The 23,010-nt window shown below is 39.5% G+C and overlaps 1 protein-coding gene across 1 annotated transcript in view; it reads right to left on the reverse strand.

Moving 5' to 3' along the window:
* The window catches only part of MPDZ (multiple PDZ domain crumbs cell polarity complex component), a 754,223-nt gene that overhangs the window by 648,306 nt on the left and 82,907 nt on the right, over positions 1–23,010 (reverse strand). The window contains exon 3 of the mRNA XM_053699987.1: positions 19,837–20,003. Within this exon, the coding sequence (XP_053555962.1) occupies positions 19,837–20,003 (167 nt within the window). The remainder of the gene's footprint in view (positions 1–19,836; positions 20,004–23,010) is intronic.

Here is a 23,010-nt window from a genome sequence, read left to right on the forward strand (position 1 = left end):
TCCCGGGTCATAGACCACCTGTGACCAAACTTTACCCTTTATTGGATGAGGTCCTTGTTGGATGGGATAAATTGATTAGCAGGGCTTCTTATATCTCCACCCTCGGCTCACCGGTTACCCCCATTAGAGAAAATTCAGATCTGGGATTTGTGTCAGGGCCTTATCATCCGGGCAAAACATATAGTCTTGCGGACTCAGCAATATACAATATACTGCAACAAGATAATCTGAAGAACCAAGTCGAATTAGCCGAGTGGGATAGCGGAGTTTTCACATCATGGTTTAGAGTAGCACAGATTAGAAACTACTTCGATACCCACAGGGAGAGACCTAATCTGACGAGACACAAGACCCCCTTTGAGACCCTCTGTACAATGACTCAGCACCCAACCCATTTGATCTCACAGCTGTATAAACTTTTAGTTCTGGGGGGGGGCATACTCTTCCAACTTACACACAGACTTGGCAAGATGAGTTGGGTCTAGATATAGACGATAGGGAATGGACTAAGATTTTTGAAAAGACTAGGAAGGCTTCCGTTTCGGCTAGAGTCCAAGAAATGCAATACAAATTGTTGAATAGGTGGTATCTGACTCCCCAAAGACTGAAACATATATACCCACATACTGGTGGGGGATGCTGGAGGGGTTGTGGTGGAGAAGGTACCCTTCTACATATTTGGTGGACATGTCCGTTGATACGGCCTTATTGGGACGACATACTGGGTGAGATGAGTAGGGTCCTTGGAGTCATCATTCCTCCCAATCCCTGCTATTTATATCACAAATTGCCTAAGATTATTGGTGAGGACAAGTACCTGCTTCTGTTGCTAATGCTGAATGTAGCGAAAGGTTTGATTCCTTTATACTGGAAAAAACAAAGCATCCCAAGCATGCAGGAATGGAAGAATAAGATAGGTGATTTGCTAAGTTTAGAGAGATACCATTATCTGAAAATTGGTAAATTATGTACGCATGAGATGATGTTGCTGAATTGGGAGGGACGGGGACTCTGATTCTTCTGTAAAATTCTGGCTGTTGATGGTGGACTACGCCAGTACTTTCCCCTAACCCCCTTCCTCCCCCCTCCTTTTTTTTTTTTTCCTCCCCTTACCCCTCTCCTTCCTTCACTTCTTCTTACTGCACTTCTTTACTTTTAATATTTTCTTATCTTGTTAGATAGGGACCTTCACATTGGGTACATAGTAGCCCACAGCTGTGTGATACAAGTAAGCTGTGGATAAACTGCACATAATATGGATCCGTGCCCGATGACTTATTTCTATGTTTTATATTAAATATATAAGGAGAAAAATTTGTCATAATAGGTTATAGTTGTAAACAGCCTAAGTTTGATGTTAATGACGAATGGTTAGATGACCACTTTTGTAACTGAATAGATTTTCTATGCTGTTTGAATAGAGTCTATATTATTAACTGTGAAATGCCTTTGATAACATGTACAAATGTATGGTTTCACGTTACACTGGATTATATGTTGTACACACAAAGTTTGTATTTTCTTTTTCTCTTCTCGCTAATAAAGCTTATTTGAAAATTAAAAAGTGCTCCTGAATATTAGGGCAGTGTGTTAGTTTATCAAAAGTAGAACTTGTAAATATAAAAATCTGAGGTTCAAAAGCAGTGCTTTGAAAAACTAAAATAAAGAGGTTCAGAAGAAAAATGTAGATGATGATGGTGAATATTCTGCAGAACAAGGTAGTCAAGTCTGTCTAAGCTGCAATAGCACAAACATGTTTGCTGAATGGATCCCCTCATCACACACTTCAATAAAATCTAAGAAAACCAAACATAATTCCTCTATTATCCAACTAAATTCTAAGCAGACCTTGTATATGATAGCCTAATGCAAGCCCTAATAAGTCTCTCTTCACCATAATCCCATGCTGGTACCAATTAGACAAAAATAAGACTGTTTCAGCAGCTGGTTTCAAAATCTATGTGGTGATAACAACAAGCTTTAAGAAGCATGTTTTAAAATAAACAAACCGAGTTGAGAAATAGCGCTTAAAGGGACATAATCATACAAGTAAACTTTTGGGTTTCAGATAGAGCATAACATTTTCAGATTTCAGATTTACTTTTATCAAATTTTCTTAATTGTCTTGGTATCCATTATTGAAGAAGAGCAATGTTCTACTGAGGCCTAGCTGAATACATTGGGTGAGATAGTGACAAGCAGCTAGCTCTAAGCAGTGCATTGCTTCAGAGTTTACAGAGGTATGCTTTCTAATAATGGATACCAAGAGAAAGAAGCAAATTAGATAAGAGAAGTAACTTGGAAAATTGTTAAAAATTGCATGTTCTTTCTGAAGCATGAAAGTTTAATTTTGACTTTAATGCTATTGATCCCCTGCAAATCTAGGTACACAAAATCAACCCATACCAAGTTTCAAGAAGCTAAACGAATAGAAAATTGTTTGGAGTGGAATAGAACTGCACAAGGACCTAACAGTGAGGAGGAAGAGGCAAGCATTAAAAATTAAATATAATGCTATTGTTTTAGCGAAATAAAACTATTTCAATTGTTATTATTAAGGTAATAGTTATTTTTCTTTAGGTAAATACAAATAAACAATGTTTTATTATTAAGGTAATTATTTTTCTCCTTCCAATAAAGTACAGATGATAAGTTGATCAAAAATTATTAACCTATTTAAATGGAGATAGTTCACCTCCCAATAATTTCATTGATTTTAATGATTGATTTATGCATATCTAATGATCTAATGAAATATAACCAAATCTGTAATGGTCTGATATAACTGGAAAAATAATCTGCAAAGTTATTCTAAAAATGCAAAACCATGATTTAAAATCAGCCTTACTGAATAGTAATTTCAATTGTAAATACATCATGATTTAAATAAAATACACACAGCTATCTGAACACCTTCAAATCACAAATGGCACACTACAAAGGTGCCCCCTTTCCCCTATATTTTTAGGACGAGCAATGGAAATCCTTTCCATCAAAAATGCCCACCTGTACTGATATAAAAGTTGTACACATAAACCAATTTGACATAATCTATTAGGGCTTTTTTAAGGAGATGTCAGCAGATGATCTGTTAAGGAGGATGACTGATACAAAACCTCTTGCCCCTGCCCTCCGCATTAGCCTCTGGTCACCCTCTTCATGGTGATATGTGCAGCAGGTACTTCTCCAAGCTGCTCTCCCATGTACACAGACTGCCCCAATATCACCAGGTGGGGAGCAACAAGTTCAAGCTAGAGGTGAGTGCAGGGTAGTGGTATGGTGACATATGTATGTTTGAGAGGCCGGTGATACAGGATGGGTATTTATGGATTAAGACAAGTAAGATGTTGTAAGCAGCAGGAATGTTACTTTGAAAAACTGTATTAGGTGGGATTGGTTATGTGCCTCACAGGCTTGTATATTACAGAAGTACTTTATGGACATGTGTGTTGTGTCTGTTGTAAAAGTGACTCTGAGTGTATTTGTGGCAGACAGGTGACGCTGGGGTTTGTGAATTAGTCATCTGAGATATGTTGTTGACAGGTGACACTGGGGTTCTCTTGCTGTATATAACATGGATATTGCCTTCTGTTTAGTAGACAGGTAACTCTACAGACAGGCGATGCTGCATATACCTAGCAGTCAGTTTTCACAAAATATGTGCATTAGTAGATATGGTAAATATTTAAAATAGATAGGCGACACTAGGGTATATGACAATGATGTTTCTAGGAATCAAAAGAGACACAAATAGTTTGGTAAACAAATAAAATAGTAGAATGTGAGGTAGACATGTAATACTGGAGATGGGATAGATATTCAGAAGTCATATTAGTTAACAGCTACAGCTGGGTATATTTAACTACTAAGACTATATATGTGACATATTGGTTTTATTGTGGATGTTCTAAATATGACACTCTTTTTATGCCTTTGAAGTATGTGATCATCCACCAGTAAAGCAGTGGGATAGAGATCAAAATTATCTGCCACTGAGCATTTATGCCTTAAAGAGATTCTACTGAAGTTTTGTTTCCCACATGACCTGCTCCTAATCATTCATTATACAAACGTATATTTAATGCGTACTATAGGAATTTAAGTCTGTATTTTATTTTAATTGTTTTCATTTTAAATAGCTGGTTTTAGTCACTAGGACAATCACCACTCATAGTGAAATTTTCAGTATATGCATATTGGCCTTTATGTATATAGAAAGTGATTTGATAGGCAGATCTGTTACCTCTGCAGGGTTAGCCCATAATTATGTGTACTGCACCTATGCTATTATCACGGCTCATTCTTATAATACCCAGTTGTACTTTTTGACTAAACAGCTCCAATGTTTTCATGTAAGGATATTTTTAACACTATATATGCAATATATGATATGGATGCCGTCCACCCAAAAATACGTGCTGGCTAGATTTTTGGGCTGGCTCCTAAATTTTTAACATATTTGTTGAGCACCATGCTAGTCTTTATTTAAAACAACTATCACCTTTGTGATTACAGTACTGCACTGCCTTTCAGATGGTACTATGTATATCAAAGTATTAAAAATAATAATAAAAAACTACCTTCAGGTTGTATTTATAAGCTGTATTATTACATGTTACTATTAGTTAAATGACATAAGATATTATTGCTTACAATTGGTCCCATCACCTCTCCAAAACTGTCCCATTTCACAGATGCAAATACACAAATATTCCAAAATCCAAACTATTCTGAAATTCAACCTTTTTCAGTACCAAACAGTTTGGATAAAGGGTTTTGTACCTGTAAAAACTTTCCCTAGATAGGTATTCCTAGATGGTAAGATCCCAAATCCACACATACAACTACAAAATTAACTTGGGAACAATACAAAAACATTTATAAAACTGTGCCTTTGATGCAGCCCTCTTATTAATATTATACAATGTGGTTGTATGGAAGCTGATAATACAGTCTATTTTAAATGTCTATAGTTTATATACACCTGTTTTGATTATTGGAAGTATAAGTTGTTTTATATGTCAATTACCACGCTTATGCACACAGTATTGTTTTATTCTTTCGAAAATGTTTCATATATTTACAAGACACACTTTTCAAGAAAAAGGCACTAACTTTAAAGTGATCAGCACAAAAACAGAATTTATGTTTACCTGATAAATTACTTTCTCCAACGGTGTGTCCGGTCCACGGCGTCATCCTTACTTGTGGGATATTCTCTTCCCCAACAGGAAATGGCAAAGAGCCCAGCAAAGCTGGTCACATGATCCCTCCTAGGCTCCGCCTACCCCAGTCATTCGACCGACGTTAAGGAGGAATATTTGCATAGGAGAAACCATATGGTACCGTGGTGACTGTAGTTAAAGAAAATAAATTATCAGACCTGATTAAAAAAACCAGGGCGGGCCGTGGACCGGACACACCGTTGGAGAAAGTAATTTATCAGGTAAACATAAATTCTGTTTTCTCCAACATAGGTGTGTCCGGTCCACAGCGTCATCCTTACTTGTGGGAACCAATACCAAAGCTTTAGGACACGGATGAAGGGAGGGAGCAAATCAGGTCACCTAAATGGAAGGCACCACGGCTTGCAAAACCTTTCTCCCAAAAATAGCCTCAGAAGAAGCAAAAGTATCAAACTTGTAAAATTTGGTAAAAGTGTGCAGTGAAGACCAAGTCGCTGCCCTACATATCTGATCAACAGAAGCCTCGTTCTTGAAGGCCCATGTGGAAGCCACAGCCCTAGTGGAATGAGCTGTGATTCTTTCGGGAGGCTGCCGTCCGGCAGTCTCGTAAGCCAATCTGATGATGCTTTTAATCCAAAAAGAGAGAGAGGTAGAAGTTGCTTTTTGACCTCTCCTTTTACCAGAATAAACAACAAACAAGGAAGATGTTTGTCTAAAATCCTTTGTAGCATCTAAATAGAATTTTAGAGCGCGAACAACATCCAAATTGTGCAACAAACGTTCCTTCTTTGAAACTGGTTTCGGACACAGAGAAGGTACGATAATCTCCTGGTTAATGTTTTTGTTAGAAACAACTTTTGGAAGAAAACCAGGTTTAGTACGTAAAACCACCTTATCTGCATGGAACACCAGATAAGGAGGAGAACACTGCAGAGCAGATAATTCTGAAACTCTTCTAGCAGAAGAAATTGCAACTAAAAACAAAACTTTCCAAGATAATAACTTAATATCAACGGAATGCAAGGGTTCAAACGGAACCCCCTGAAGAACTGAAAGAACTAAATTGAGACTCCAAGGAGGAGTCAAAGGTTTGTAAACAGGCTTAATTCTAACCAGAGCCTGAACAAAGGCTTGAACATCTGGCACAGCGGCCAGCTTTTTGTGAAGTAACACAGACAAGGCAGAAATCTGTCCCTTCAGGGAACTTGCAGATAATCCTTTTTCCAATCCTTCTTGAAGGAAGGATAGAATCCTAGGAATCTTAACCTTGTCCCAAGGGAATCCTTTAGATTCACACCAACAGATATATTTTTTCCAAATTTTGTGGTAAATCTTTCTAGTTACAGGCTTTCTGGCCTGAACAAGAGTATCGATAACAGAATCTGAGAATCCTCGCTTCGATAAGATCAAGCGTTCAATCTCCAAGCAGTCAGCTGGAGTGAAACCAGATTCGGATGTTCGAACGGACCCTGAACAAGAAGGTCTCGTCTCAAAGGTAGCTTCCAAGGAGGAGCCGATGACATATTCACCAGATCTGCGTACCAAGTCCTGCGTGGCCACGCAGGAGCTATCAAGATCACCGACGCCCTCTCCTGATTGATCCTGGCTACCAGCCTGGGGATGAGAGGAAACGGCGGGAACACATAAGCTAGTTTGAAGGTCCAAGGTGCTACTAGTGCATCCACTAGAGCCGCCTTGGGATCCCTGGATCTGGACCCGTAGCAAGGAACTTTGAAGTTCTGACGAGAGGCCATCAGATCCATGTCTGGAATGCCCCACAGCTGAGTGACTTGGGCAAAGATTTCCGGATGGAGTTCCCACTCCCCCGGATGCAATGTCTGACGACTCAGAAAATCCGCTTCCCAATTTTCCACTCCTGGGATGTGGATAGCAGACAGGTGGCAGGAGTGAGACTCCGCCCATAGAATGATTTTGGTCACTTCTTCCATCGCCAGGGAACTCCTTGTTCCCCCCTGATGGTTGATGTACGCAACAGTTGTCATGTTGTCTGATTGAAACCGTATGAACTTGGCCCTCGCAAGCTGAGGCCAAGCCTTGAGAGCATTGAATATCGCTCTCAGTTCCAGAATATTTATCGGTAGAAGAGATTCTTCCCGAGACCAAAGACCCTGAGCTTTCAGGGATCCCCAGACCGCGCCCCAGCCCATCAGACTGGCGTCGGTCGTGACAATGACCCACTCTGGTCTGCGGAATGTCATCCCTCGTGACAGGTTGTCCAGGGACAGCCACCAACGGAGTGAGTCTCTGGTCCTCTGATTTACTTGTATCTTCGGAGACAAGTCTGTATAGTCCCCATTCCACTGACTGAGCATGCACAGTTGTAATGGTCTTAGATGAATGCGTGCAAAAGGAACTATGTCCATTGCCGCTACCATCAACCCGATCACTTCCATGCACTGAGCTATGGAAGGAAGAGGAACGGAATGGAGTATCCAACAAGAGTCTAGAAGTTTTGTTTTTCTGGCCTCTGTCAGAAAAATCCTCATTTCTAAGGAGTCTATTATTGTTCCCAAGAAGGGAACCCTTGTTGACGGAGATAGAGAACTCTTTTCCACGTTCACTTTCCATCCGTGAGATCTGAGAAAGGCCAGGACAATGTCCGTGTGAGCCTTTGCTTGAGGAAGGGACGACGCTTGAATCAGAATGTCGTCCAAGTAAGGTACTACAGCAATGCCCCTTGGTCTTAGCACAGCTAGAAGGGACCCTAGTACCTTTGTGAAAATCCTTGGAGCAGTGGCTAATCCGAAAGGAAGCGCCACGAACTGGTAATGTTTGTCCAGGAATGCGAACCTCAGGAACCGATGATGTTCCTTGTGGATAGGAATATGTAGATACGCATCCTTTAAATCCACCGTGGTCATGAATTGACCTTCCTGGATGGAAGGAAGAATAGTTCGAATGGTTTCCATCTTGAACGATGGAACCTTGAGAAACTTGTTTAAGATCTTGAGATCTAAGATTGGTCTGAACGTTCCCTCTTTTTTGGGAACTATAAACAGATTGGAGTAGAACCCCATCCCTTGTTCTCTTAATGGAACGGGATGAATCACTCCCATTTTTAACAGGTCTTCTACACAATGTAAGAATGCCTGTCTTTTTATGTGGTCTGAAGACAACTGAGACCTGTGGAACCTCCCCCTTGGGGGAAGTGCCTTGAATTCCAGAAGATAACCTTGGGAGACTATTTCTAGCGCCCAAGGATCCAGAACATCTCTTGCCCAAGCCTGAGCGAAGAGAGAGAGTCTGCCCCCCACCAGATCCGGTCCCGGATCGGGGGCCAACATTTCATGCTGTCTTGGTAGCAGTGGCAGGTTTCTTGGCCTGCTTTCCCTTGTTCCAGCCTTGCATTGGTCTCCAAGCTGGCTTGGCTTGAGAAGTATTACCCTCTTGCTTAGAGGACGTAGCACTTTGGGCTGGTCCGTTTCTACGAAAGGGACGAAAATTAGGTTTATTTTTTGCCTTGAAAGGCCGATCCTGAGGAAGGGCGTGGCCCTTACCCCCAGTGATATCCGAGATAATCTCTTTCAAGTCAGGGCCAAACAGCGTTTTCCCCTTGAAAGGAATGTTAAGTAGCTTGTTCTTGGAAGACGCATCAGCCGACCAAGATTTCAACCAAAGCGCTCTGCGCGCCACAATAGCAAACCCAGAATTCTTAGCCGCTAACCTAGCCAATTGCAAAGTGGCGTCTAGGGTGAAAGAATTAGCCAATTTGAGAGCATTGATTCTGTCCATAATCTCCTCATAAGGAGGAGAATCACTGTCGACCGCCTTTATCAGCTCATCGAACCAGAAACATGCGGCTGTAGCGACAGGGACAATGCATGAAATTGGTTGTAGAAGGTAACCCTGCTGAACAAACATCTTTTTAAGCAAACCTTCTAATTTTTTATCCATAGGATCTTTGAAAGCACAACTATCCTCTATGGGTATAGTGGTGCGTTTGTTTAAAGTGGAAACCGCTCCCTCGACCTTGGGGACTGTCTGCCATAAGTCCTTTCTGGGGTCGACCATAGGAAACAATTTTTTAAATATGGGGGGAGGGACGAAAGGAATACCGGGCCTTTCCCATTCTTTATTAACAATGTCCGCCACCCGCTTGGGTATAGGAAAAGCTTCTGGGAGCCCCGGCACCTCTAGGAACTTGTCCATTTTACATAGTTTCTCTGGGATGACCAACTTGTCACAATCATCCAGAGTGGATAATACCTCCTTAAGCAGAATGCGGAGATGTTCCAACTTAAATTTAAATGCAATCACATCAGGTTCAGCTTGTTGAGAAATGTTCCCTGAATCAGTAATTTCTCCCTCAGACAAAACCTCCCTGGCCCCATCAGACAAAGTTAGGGGCCCTTCAGAAATATTAATATCAGCGTCGTCATGCTCTTCAGTATCTAAAACAGAGCAGTCGCGCTTACGCTGATAAGTGTTCATTTTGGCTAAAATGTTTTTGACAGAATTATCCATTACAGCCGTTAATTGTTGCATAGTAAGGAGTATTGGCGCGCTAGATGTACTAGGGGCCTCCTGAGTGGGCAAGACTCGTGTAGACGAAGGAGGGAATGATGCAGTACCATGCTTACTCCCCTCACTTGAGGAATCATCTTGGGCATCATTGTCATTGTCACATAAATCACATTTATTTAAATGAATAGGAATTCTGGCTTCCCCACATTCAGAACACAGTCTATCTGGTAGTTCAGACATGTTAAACAGGCATAAACTTGATAACAAGTACAAAAAACGTTTTAAAATAAAACCGTTACTGTCACTTTAAATTTTAAACTGAACACACTTTATTACTGCAAATGCGAAAAAACATGAAGGAATTGTTCAAAATTTACCAAATTTTCACCACAGTGTCTTAAAGCCTTAAAAGTATTGCACACCAAATTTGGAAGCTTTAACCCTTAAAATAACGGAACCGGAGCCGTTTTGAACTTTAACCCCTTTACAGTCCCTGGTATCTGCTTTGCTGAGACCCAACCAAGCCCCAAGGGGAATACGATACCAAATGACGCCTTCAGAAAGTCTTTTCTAAGTATCAGAGCTCCTCTCACATGCGACTGCATGCCATGCCTCTCAAAAACAAGTGCGCAACACCGGCGCGAAAATGAGGCTCTGCCTATGCTTTGGGAAAGCCCCTAAAGAATAAGGTGTCTAAAACAGTGCCTGCCGATATTATTATATCAAAATACCCAGATAAAATGATTCCTCAAGGCTAAATATGTGTTAATAATCAATCGATTTAGCCCAAAAAAAGTCTACAGTCTTAATAAGCCCTTTTTGAAGCCCTTATTTACAATCGTAATAAACATGGCTTACCGGATCCCAGAGGGAAAATGACAGCTTCCAGCATTACATCGTCTTGTTAGAATGTGTCATACCTCAAGCAGCAAGAGACTGCTCACTGTTCCCCCAACTGAAGTTAATTGCTCTCAACAGTCCTGTGTGGAACAGCCATGGATTTTAGTGACGGTTGCTAAAATCATTTTCCTCATACAAACAGAAATCTTCATCTCTTTTCTGTTTCTGAGTAAATAGTACATACCAGCACTATTTCAAAATAACAAACTCTTGATTGAATAATAAAAACTACAGTTAAACACTAAAAAACTCTAAGCCATCTCCGTGGAGATGTTGCCTGTACAACGGCAAAGAGAATGACTGGGGTAGGCGGAGCCTAGGAGGGATCATGTGACCAGCTTTGCTGGGCTCTTTGCCATTTCCTGTTGGGGAAGAGAATATCCCACAAGTAAGGATGACGCCGTGGACCGGACACACCTATGTTGGAGAAATATAAAGTACACCCAAAAGAGTGCATTCATTACATCACATAAAACGTAGAGAATGCATGAGAAAGAGTACACATAAATGCTTGCAAAAAAAAGAAAAAGAGAACCAAATATTGGGTGAGAGCAAAAGTAAGAGATTTAAGGTATAACAGAGGGGCAGGAAGCAGGATTTGGAAAAGTACATTATTCAAAGGGAAACATACAATAAATCATTTTGGAATTGAAATCTCTGTACTCTTGATCTAGTTCAATATTATATAATATCCACATACTATTCTATAGTTTATTTGTTGAATATTTCTGAAACACCCTGTGACGAATCAAACCTTCTCAACGTCACAATAGAGGGGTGTGGGCATGAAGGGGTTAATGGCACACAGCTCTGGTTCCCTTAACCTTGCAACTCTACAAAAGGACCTTAAAAGGGATACCACATTAAACCCCAAATCCTGTCCACACTGCTCTAATTAACAATTTATGCTGCCACCACCAACACTTTTAAATTAAAGGGGGCATCTTGGGAACCCCTAAACACTCACACAATTTAACAATTAGATAACGTGCCTTTAACCTTGTCTCAACAGGAGTGTGAATTTGGATATTAGAGCCCAAAAGACAGAATGAGATTTTCTATGTGTTTAATAACAAAAAACTAAATTTATGCTTACCTGATAAATTACTTTCTTTTACGATATGACAAGTCCATGGATTTCATCCTTACTTGTGGGATATTAACCTCCTGCTAACAGGAAGTGGCAAAGAGCACCAAAGCAGAGCTGTATATATAGCCCCTCCCCTTCTCCTCCACCCTCAGTCATTCGGCCAAAAATATAGGAAGAGAAAAAGGAAAGGCTAAAAAGGTGCAGAGGTGACTGAAGTTTAAAAAAATATAAAGAAAAAACTGTCTTAAAAAGAACAGGGTGGACCGTGGACTCGTCATATCGTAAAAGAAAGTAATTTATCAGGTAAGCATAAATTTAGTTTTCTTTTACAAAGATATGAAGAGTCCACGGATTTCATCCTTACTCGTGGGAAACCAATAACAAAGCAATAGGATACGGATGAAAGGGAGGGACAAGACAGGAACCTAAACGGAAGGCACCACTGCTTGAAGAACCTTTCTCCCAAAGATAGCCTCAGAAGAAGCAAAAGTATCAAATTTGTAAAATTTGGAAAAAGTGTAAAGGGACGACCAAGTCGCAGCCTTATAAATCTGTTCCACAGATGCATAGTTTTTAAAAGCCCATGTGGAAGCCACAGCCCTAGAAGAATGAGCCGTAATTCTTTCAGGAGGCTGCTGTCTCACAATCCGCCAGGCGGATGATACTTCTCAGCCAAAAAGAAAGAGGTAGCCGTAGCTTTCTGACCCCTACGCTTTCCAGAATAAACAATGAATAATGAAGATGATTGACGGAAATCCTTAGTTGCCTGCAAGTAGAACTTTAAGGCAGGGACCACGTCCAAGTTATGTAACAGACGCTCCTTCTTAGAAGAAGGATTAGGGCACAAGGAAGGAACAACAATTTCCTGATTAATATTCTTATTCGAAACAACCTTAGGAAGGAAACCAGGTTTGGTACGTAAAAACCACCTTATCAGAATGAAATATGAGATAAGGCGAATCACACTGTAATGCTGAAAGCTCAGAAACTCTTCGAGCAGAAGAAATAGCAACCAAAAACAGAACTTTCCAAGATAATAGTTTAATATCTATGGAATGCATAGGTTCAAACGGAATCCCTTGCAGAACTATTCAAACTGCAGGGAGGAGTAATAGGTCTAAATACAGGCTTAATTCTAGATGGAGCCTGACAAAAAGACTGAACATCTGATACATTTGCCAAACGTTTGTGAAACAGAATTGACATATACCTCCGGATGAAGTTCCCACTCCCCCGGATGAAAAGTCTGTCCACTTAGAAAATCTGCTTCCCAGTTCTCTACCCCTGGGATGTAGATCGCTGACAGATGACAAGAGTGGGCCTCTGCCCAACTGATTATCTTGGATACTTCTATCATCGCTAAGGAACTCCTTGTTCCCCCTTGATGATTGACATATGCCACAGTCGTTATGTTGTCCGACTGGAATCTGATGAATATGGGCGAAGCCAACTGAGGCCACGCCTGAAGAACATTGAATATTGCTCTCAGTTCCAGAATATTGATTGGAAGTAGAGACTCCACCTGAGTCCAAACACCCTGAGCCTTCAGGGAGTTCGAAACTGCACCCCAGCCAAGAAGGCTGGCATCTGTTGTCACTATCACCAACGAGGGTCTGCGGAAACAAGTCCCCTGGGACAGATGATCTGGCGACAACCACCAAAGAAGAGAGTTTCTGGTCTCTTGATCCAGAATTATCTTTGGAGATAAATCTGCATAATCCCCATTCCACTGACCGAGCATGCACAGTTGCAGTGGTCTGAGATGAAAGCGAGCAAACGAAACGATGTCCATTGCCGCTACCATTAATCCGATTACCTCCATACACTGAGCCACTGATGGCCGAGGAATGGACAGAAGTGCTCGGCAAGTATTCAAAATCTTTGATTTTCTGACCTCCGTCAGAAATACTTTCATGGCTACCGAGTCTATCAGAGTTCCCAAAAAAGGAACCCTTGTCTGTGGAACAAGTGAACTCTTCTCTATGTTCACCTTCCAGCCGTGAGTTCTCAGAAAAGACAACACTGTGTCCGTGTGAGATTTTGTCAGATGATATGTTAAAGCCTGAATCAGAATATCGTCCAGATAAGGCGCCACCGCTATCCCTTGCAGTCTGAGAACCGCCAAAAGAGACCCTAGAACCTTTGTGAAGATTCTGGGTGCTGTGGCCAATCCGAAAGGAAGAGCCACGAACTGAAATTGTTTGTCCAAGAAGGCAAACCTTAGAAACTGATGATGATCTTTGTGGATTGGAATATGAAGGTAAGCATCCTTCAAATCCACGGTAGTCATATATTGACCCTCCTGGATCATTGGCAAAATAATTTGAATTGTCTCCATCTTGAATGATGGAACTCTTAGAAATTTGTTTAGACACTTGAGGTCAAAAATGGGTCTGAACGTTCCCTCTTTTTTGGGGACCACAAATAGGTTTGAGTAAAACCCCTGTCCCTGTTCCAATTTTGGAACAGGACAGATTACTCCCATAGTAAAAAGGTCTTTTACACAGCGTAAGAACGCCCATCTCTTTATCTGGTTTGCAGATAATTTTGAAAGATTAAATCTCCCTCTTGGGAGAAAATCCTTGAATTCCAATTGATAACCGTGGGTCACTATTTCTAGTGCCCAGGAATCCTGAACATCACTTGCCCAAGCCTGAGCAAAGAAAGAAAGTCTGCCCCCTACTAGATCTGGTCCCAGATCGGGGGCCACCCCTTCATGCTGCTTTGTGGAAGAAGAAGAAGCGGGGGGTCCTCCTTTAAAGTTCCGAAAGGAACGAAAATTATTCTGTTTACCCCTCATTTTAACCCTTACCTCCTGAAATATCAGAAATGATCTCCTTCAATTCTGGCCCAAAAAGGGTCTTACCTTTAAAGGCAATAGCTAAAACCTTATGTTTTGATGACACATCAGCAGACCAAGATTTGAGCCACAATGCTCTATGTGCTAAAATAGCAAATCCTGCATTTTGTGCCGCTAATTTTGCAATTTGAAAAGCGGCATCAGTAATAAAAGAATTAGCTAGCTTGAGAGTCTTAATTCTATCTAGAATGTCATCTAATGGAGTCTCAACCTTAAGAGACTCTTCTAGAGCCTCAAACCAAAAAGCTGCTGCAGTAGTTACTGGAACAATGCAAGCCGTAAGTTGTAAAATAAATCCCTGATTAACAAATAATTTCTTTAGTAGAGCCTCTAATTTCTTATCCATAGGATCCTTGAAAGCACAACTATCCTCAATGGGTATAGTAGTACGCTTAGCTAGGGAAGATATAGCTCCCTCTACCTAAGGGACCGCTTGCCATGAGCCCCGAATGGAATCTGATATTGGAAACATTTTCTTAAAATTAGGAGAGGGAGAAAACGGTATTCCTGGTCTATCCCATTCCTTACTAATAATTTCCGAAATACTCTTAGGAACCGGAAAAACATCAGTGTAAATAGGAACTTCCAAATATTTATCCATTTTACAAAATTTCTCTGGAGGAATCACAATAGGATCACAATCATCCAGAGTCGCTAAAACCTCCCTAAGCAACAGGCAGATGTGTTCAAACTTAAATTTAAATGAATTTTAAAAATAAGCAGGCTACGTATTTTTTAAATGGGACAAGACTTAGCCAAACACAGGAGGAAAGGGATTTGGGAGTAGTAATAGATAACAAGCTAAAGATGGGTGCACAATGCAGGGCAGCGGCTTCAAAGGCTAATAAGATACTAGCATGTATTAAAAGAGGTATTGATTCAAGGGAGGAAAGCATAATTCTGTCATTATATAAAGCCCTGGTAAGACCTCACCTTGAGTTTGGAGTGCAGTTCTGGGGACCAATTGCTAAAAAAGATATTGCAGAACTAGAAAAAGTTCAGAGAAGGGCCACAAAGCTAATAAGGGGATTGGAGAAATTAACCTATGAGGAGAGGCTAGCCAAACTGGGTCTGTTTTCTTTAGAAAAAAGGCGCTTGAGAGGTGACATGATTACTTTATATAAATATATTCAAGGCCCATATACAGAGATGGCAGAAGCTCTGTTTATTCCAAGAAAATTGTTTCTGACAAGAGGTCATAATTTAAGGTTGGAGGAAAGGAGATTTAATCTCCTGCAACGGAAACGTTTTTTCACTGTGAGAGCAATAAAATTGTGGAACTCATTACCAAAGGAGGTAGTGAATGCCAATACCATAGATACATTTAAAAATAGTCTGGATAAGTTTCTGTATACTAACAAAATTCATGGATATGATTGCTAGTATTAAATGGGTCACATTTTAATGGGGTTATTTAAGCTTAACTGGAGCTTTTTGTAAGTATTTTAGATTTGTATAGGTTGAACTCGATGGACTTCAGTCTTTTTTTCAACCTTATCTACTATGTTACTATGTTACTATGTTACTATGTTACATAGCATCCGAATATGTCTGAGGCAAAACATTCCCTGAATCAGAAATTTCACCCTCAGACAGTAATTCCCTAATCCCCAACTCAGAGCACTGTGAGGGAACATCGGAAATAGCTAATAAAGCATCAGAAGATTCAGTATTTACATTAATACTTGACCTACTGTGTTTACCCTGCAACACTGGTATTTTAGACAATACCTCTGTAAGGGTAGTTAACATAACTGCAGCCATCTCCTGCAGAGTAAAGGAATTAGACGCACTAGAAGTACTAGGTGTCGCTTGTGTGGGCATAAAAGGTTGTGACACTTGGGGAGAATTGGATGGCATATCCTGATTCTCTTCAGACTGAGAATCATCCCTAGGCACACTTTATTTAAAATATGCTTTTTACATTGTAAAGCCCATTCAGTACAAAAGTTACACAATGTTAGAGGGGGTTGCAAAATATCTTCTAAACACATAGAACAATGAGAAACCTCAATGTCAGACATGTTGAACAGACTAGTAATACCACAAAAGTCGTTTAAACACTTATTTATAGCCTAAAATAAACATTAGAAAAAACGTGTACTGTGCCTTTAAGAAAAGAAAAAGTGAACAATTTTTCCAAAATGCACAAAAAAACGTTAAATTATTCCCAAATTTAACTTAATATCGTTGGTTAATCCAAAAATTACTGCACCCAGAAGCAAGGGCAGAAATAAGGCTTTAGAAGTACTTATATCAACATGTAGTCAAAAGATAGATAAAAATACACTCTGCGCCTCGCCACAGCTCTGCTGTAGCGCCTACCTGCCCCAAGGGTACTTCGAATCAAGTTTCCAACCCTTCAGACCAGCTACACAGTCCAGGAGCCACCGAGTTACTGTTTGCTGCTGCTAAGCCTGAAGAAATTGCGCCAAAATAGGCTCCGCCCCTTAAGGTCAAAAGTTGGAGTAGGCCCAAACAACACTGTATGGAAATGCAGTTTTGCACTAAAATAAAAATACACACACAATATAACCCTGAAGCATAAAACCAATGTTTTAAGTGCCAAAAATAAAAAACATAAAACATTGTTTTTGATATTGTCTCCCATGTCACATAATGCCCAAATATCAACTAATGATAAATATAAAATAGGGACTCCAGTAACACCCCTCTTATTAAAATAGGTTTACTGCTTACCCCATTCCCATACAGGGAAATAATGCCAGCCAGTTCTGATACACCAAGTCTCCTCAGAAAAAAAGGCTGCACATACCTTAATGCTGCTTGTAGCATGAAACCGGTCTCCACACTGAAGATGTCTCATGGTTACCTTCAGAAGTCTTGTGGGAACCAGCGTGGATCTTAGTTACAAATGCTAAGATCATCAAACCTCAGGGCAGAAATCTTCTTCCATATCCCCCTGAGGAAAATAGTATGCACCGGTACCATTTAAAATAAAAAACTTCTTGATTGAAGAAACAAAAACTAACACCTCACTTTACCATGTCTTTTTAGTATAACACAGGCAAAGAGAATGACTAGGGGTGGAGGGGAAGGGGAGGGGCTATATATACAGCTCTGCTGTGGTGCTCTTTGCCACTTCCTGTTAGCAGGAGGTTAATATCCCACAAGTAAGGATGAAATCCGTGGACTCGTCATATCTTTGTAAAAGAAATATCAATACGGGTTACACAGTGCAAAATTAAAGACATTCAAAATAACATACAATTGCAAAGCTACAATTCTTTAAAAAGAATAGCGGGACATAAAATAATAGAAACACAATAACTTATCAAATTCCTTTAGATATGTGGAGAGCTGCTGATCATGATGTTGATGGCTTTGGTCCCCAGGGCAGTTCTACCCACAAGTCTTTCTGTTACATATTTAAACCAAACTTTCTTTGTCTTGTCAAAGACAACGCCCTGGTTATAATTTACAACAAGTCCAGCCAATGCAAACAAGTCTTAGCTCCCACTATCAGTCTCCAAGGGGAGGAGCGTACTGCATTCCTACACACAGTTACACTAGGCTAAGGAGGGGGAAAGGAAGGGGTCTCAGCTTACAGCTTTTCTGAAAGCAGATTTCACACACAGAAAAAGGCAATTCACATTAACCTTTTCCAGGCTGAAACACAATACCACCTATGCCGGATAGCCAATCCAGGTATCAACTACTCCACATGATTGTATCATGAAACATCCTTTATAACCTTTAATCTGCCCAATTTGTTCTCAAATAAATAAGATGTGCTTTATAGAACTCATTTGTATTTTATTTTTACCCTTTTATTGCATGATCTACCATTTTGCTTTTCTTCACATTTTTCAAAATCTTTTTCTCCACAAATACTAAGGGCCAGATTACGAGTGGAGCACAAACGTATGGGTGAGCAATAAGGGATTTATTGCAGGTGGTTGAGATATTTGTGCTTACCACTCATTTTACAAGTTGAATGTAAACTAGATCGCTTGAGCGCAAATGTGATTTACGCTAGAATGATTACCGCGACATATGTATTTCTATGTGTATATATGTATTTACAGACATCTATACACATGAATACATATGTACATATAAATAAATGCATTGGAGCCCTTTGCAGTTAAAGGGACAGTCTACACCAGAATTTTTATTGTTTTAAAAGATAGATAATCCCTTTATTACCCATTTCCCAGTTTTGCATAACTAACACAGTTATAATAATATACTTTTAACCTCTGTGATTATCTTGTATCTAAGCCTCTGCAAACTGCCCCTTTTTTTAGTTCTTTTGACAGACTTGCAGTCTAGCCAATCAGTGCCTGCTCCCAGATAACTTCTTGTGCACGAGCACAGTGTTATCTATATGAAATACATGAACTAACACCATCTAGTGGTGAAAAACTGTTAAAAAGCAATCTGAAAGAGGTGGGCTTCAAGGTCTAAGAAATTAGCATATGAACCTCCTAGGTTAAGCTTTCAACTAAGAATACCAAGAGAACAAAGCAAAATTGGTGATAAAAGTAAATTGGAAAATTGTTTAAAATTATATGCTCTATCTGAATCATGAAAGTTTATTTTGGCCTAGACTGTCCCTTTAAGTAGATGAAAACATGTAAAATCATATTTATACAATATTCATATTTGTGTTTAACTATGTATTTACTGTAAATACATTTGCCATTCCAATGCTCTGCACATAGCAGAATATGTTCTTAGTATGTTTAAAAAGATATTCCTATATATAAATATATATATATATATATATATATATATACATAGGTATAAATATATATTGTACCAAAAAACATCAGGTATATGTAGAACTATTAATTTATGATTAAATAGAACACATTCTTGTATGTAAAGAACATTGTAGTGTGAAATATTCATATTTTTATGTTAGGTTAGTGCACATGAGAACATGCAATCGGGTTTGCGCGAGAGTGGGGGGTTTTCTCCATTGACTTCTATGGGGGAATACGTGAACGTGCATGCAGTATTCTAACTTCGGCTTTTTGAGCTCATCAGGTTAGCGCTCAGATGAAAACAGTTTACTTTCAACTCGTAATATGAGCGCAACCCAACAACTGCAAAAAGCTTACTTCTAGCGCAATTAAAGCTCAAGTGGGAGCGTTAATTAACGATCCACTCGTAATCTGGCCCAAATTGTTGACAAACATTTTGGAATATAATGAAGCTTAAATGTTTTAAATTAGCGCTGCGGAATCTGTACAAATAACCGATGATAATAATAATAATAATAATAATAATAATAATAAATCGGCAGTAAACTACAGATTATTTTTTTTTCTGTGCTTCCCCCTTACCTGATCCCTCAAATGATGAACTGATGTCTGAAGACTCAAAATCTGGCTGAAAAGTGGGCTTTGTAAAACAGATTTCAATAAGCAGAGCTTTTCTTCATTGGCTACATCCCCACGCTCTCGAATCTTTGCCTGCAGACGTTCGACTGCCTGCAAGGCACGGTTTGTATCTGCATTAACATAAAAAAACACCACTTAACATAAGAGCAACATAACTTTATTGAAATGTAGATCAATCAGTATTATACCAAATATTTATCTTCACAAAATTATTATATGGACATCTGAAGTAACTTTTTTTTTCAATAAATTTTATTTATATCCAACAAAGGGTACAATCATACATAGTGTATCATCATCACAACTCGCAGTGTGAATTAAAAGGCAAAAATTACAGGTCAGTAAAAAGATGCAGCATACATTTGCATATATATGAAAATACAAAGCTTAGTTGAGACTATGATTAGGAGAGCTTTCAATGGATTGAACTATGTTCCAACTGATATGCACCTGTACCACAATGTTGGGTTTTTTATTTTTGTTAATAAACTAATTTAACTAATCTCAACATAAAATAAAAATTCAAACAATAATTAACTCTAGGAAAACATTACAATAACAGAGTATGACATTAATGTTCTTAATGATCATGGCCATTGTTTATTCAATGACATAGACTATGGAATAAAAGAGCAAATTGGAATGGGTGTGCCATTTCCATTCTACATAGAGTATGATAGGGGGTATATTAGCCATGACAGCATCTTACGTTCAGATTTACATATATGCAGTTAACCCAGACTAGGCTATAAATATAGTGGATAATTATGATCCATTGGTATTCAGAGTGTGAGGTGTATAATAGTATTGAATAGAAATTAAATGAAATTGCAGATGGATCGCTTAGCTCTGTGTGGTAATTCTAATGAGTAGGGCTGCAACTAACGATTATTTTCATAATCTATTAATCGGCCGATTGTTTTTTAGATTAATCGACTAAAAAAAGGAAATTTATGCTTACCTGATAAATTTATTTCTTCTACGATATGACGAGTCCACGGATTTCATCCTTACTTGTGGGATATTAACCTCCTGCTAACAGGAAGTGGCAAAGAGCACCACAGCAGAGCTGTATATATAGCTCCTCCCTTCCCTCCACCCCCAGTCATTTGACCGAAGTTAGGAAGAGAAAGGAAAAGTCAAAGGTGTAGAGGTGACTGAAGTTTAACAAAAATATAACATAGACCTATCTTAAAAATGACAGGGAGGGCCGTTGACTTGTCATATCGTAGAAGAAATACATTTATCAGGTAAGCATAAATTTCCATTTCTTCTACAAGATATGACGAGTCCATGGATTTCATCCTTACTTGTGGGATACAATACCAAAGTTACAGGACACGGATGAAAGGGAGGGACAAGACAGGAACCTAAATGGAAGGCAACACTGCTTGAAGAACCTTTCTCCCAAAACCAGCTTCAGAAGAAGCAAAAGTATAAAATTTGGGAAATTTGGAAAAAGTGTGAAGAGACGACCAAGTTGCAGCCTTGCAAATCTGTTCAACAGAAGCATAGTTTTTAAATGCCACAGCCCTAGTAGAATGAGCCGTAATTCTTTCAGGAGGCTGCTGTCCAGCAGTCTCATACGCCAGACGGATGATACTCTTCAGCCAAAAAGAAAGGGAGGTAACCGTAGCCTTCTGACCCCTACGCTTTCCAGAAGAGACAATGAATAATGAAGATGATTGACGGAAATCCTTAGTCGCCTGCAAGTAAAACTTCAGGGCACGGACCACGTCCAAGTTATGCAACATACTCTCCTTCTTAGAAGAAGGGTTAGGACATAATGAAGGAACCACAATTTCCTGATTAATATTCTTATTAGAAACAACCTTAGGGAGGAACCCAGGTTTGGTACGTAAAACCACCTTATCAGAATGGAAGATAAGATAAGGCGAGTCACATTGTAACGCTGAAAGCTCAGAAACTCTACGAGCAGAAGAAATAGCAACCAAAAACAGAACTTTCCAAGATAACAACTTAAAGGGACAGTATACACTCATTTTCATATAACGGCATGTAATAGACACTACTATAAAGAATAAGATGCACAGATACTGATATAAAAATCCAGTATAAAATGGTTTAAAAACGTACATAGAAGCTTTCAGTTTAGCTCTGTTGAAAAGGTAGTTGGAAAGCCCACTGCAAGTGGAAAATAAGACCCTCCCCCTTCTTTTGCATATGAAAAGACCCTTTACACAAACAGAAGCAAGCTGGAGAAGGTAGCTGACGGTATTCAAATAAAGCTTTGGGGCTTGGTTATGAGTCTGAAAATCAGAGCAATTTTATTTAAAAATAAGCAAAACTATACATTTAAAAAAAAAAAAAACTTTATGGGCTTTATAAATAGATCATCTACAAAACATTTATGCAAAGAAAAAATGAGTGTATAATGGCCCTTTAATATCTATGGAATGCATGGGTTCAAACGGAACCCCTTGAAGAACATTAAGAACTAAATTCAAACTCCAGGGTGGAGCAACTGGTCTAAACACAGGCTTGATTCTGGTCAGAGACTGACAAAAAGACTGAACGTCTGGAACATCTGCCAAACATTTGTGTAGTAAAATCGACAAGGCAGAAATTTGTCCCTTTAAGGAACTTGCTGATAACCATTTCTCCAATCCCTCTTGGATAAAAGATAAAATCCTGGGAATCCTAACTCTACTCCATGAGTAGTCTTTGGATTCGCACCAATAAAGATATTTACGCCATATCTTATGGTAGATCTTTCTAGTAACAGGCTTACGTGCCTGAATCAAAGTATCAATGACCAAATCAGAGAACCCCCGCTTAGATAAAATTAAGCGTTCAATCTCCAAGCAGTCAGTTGTAGAGAAACTAGATTTGGGTGTTGGAAAGGTCCCTGAATGAGAAGGTCCTGCCTCAATGGAAGCTTCCATGGTGGCAGAGAAGACATGTCCACTAGATCGGCATACCAAGTCCTGCAAGGCCACGCAGGCGCGATTAGAATTACTGAAGCCCTCTCCTGTTTGATCCAAGCAATCACCCGGGGCAGGAGAGCAAACGGTAGAAACACATAAGCTAGGTTGAACGACCAAGGCACTGCCAAGGCATCTATCAGTTTGGCCTGAGGACCCCTTGACCTGGATC

The sequence above is a fragment of the Bombina bombina genome, chromosome 2 (genome assembly GCF_027579735.1).
Source record: "Bombina bombina isolate aBomBom1 chromosome 2, aBomBom1.pri, whole genome shotgun sequence".
Taxonomy (NCBI): domain Eukaryota; kingdom Metazoa; phylum Chordata; class Amphibia; order Anura; family Bombinatoridae; genus Bombina; species Bombina bombina.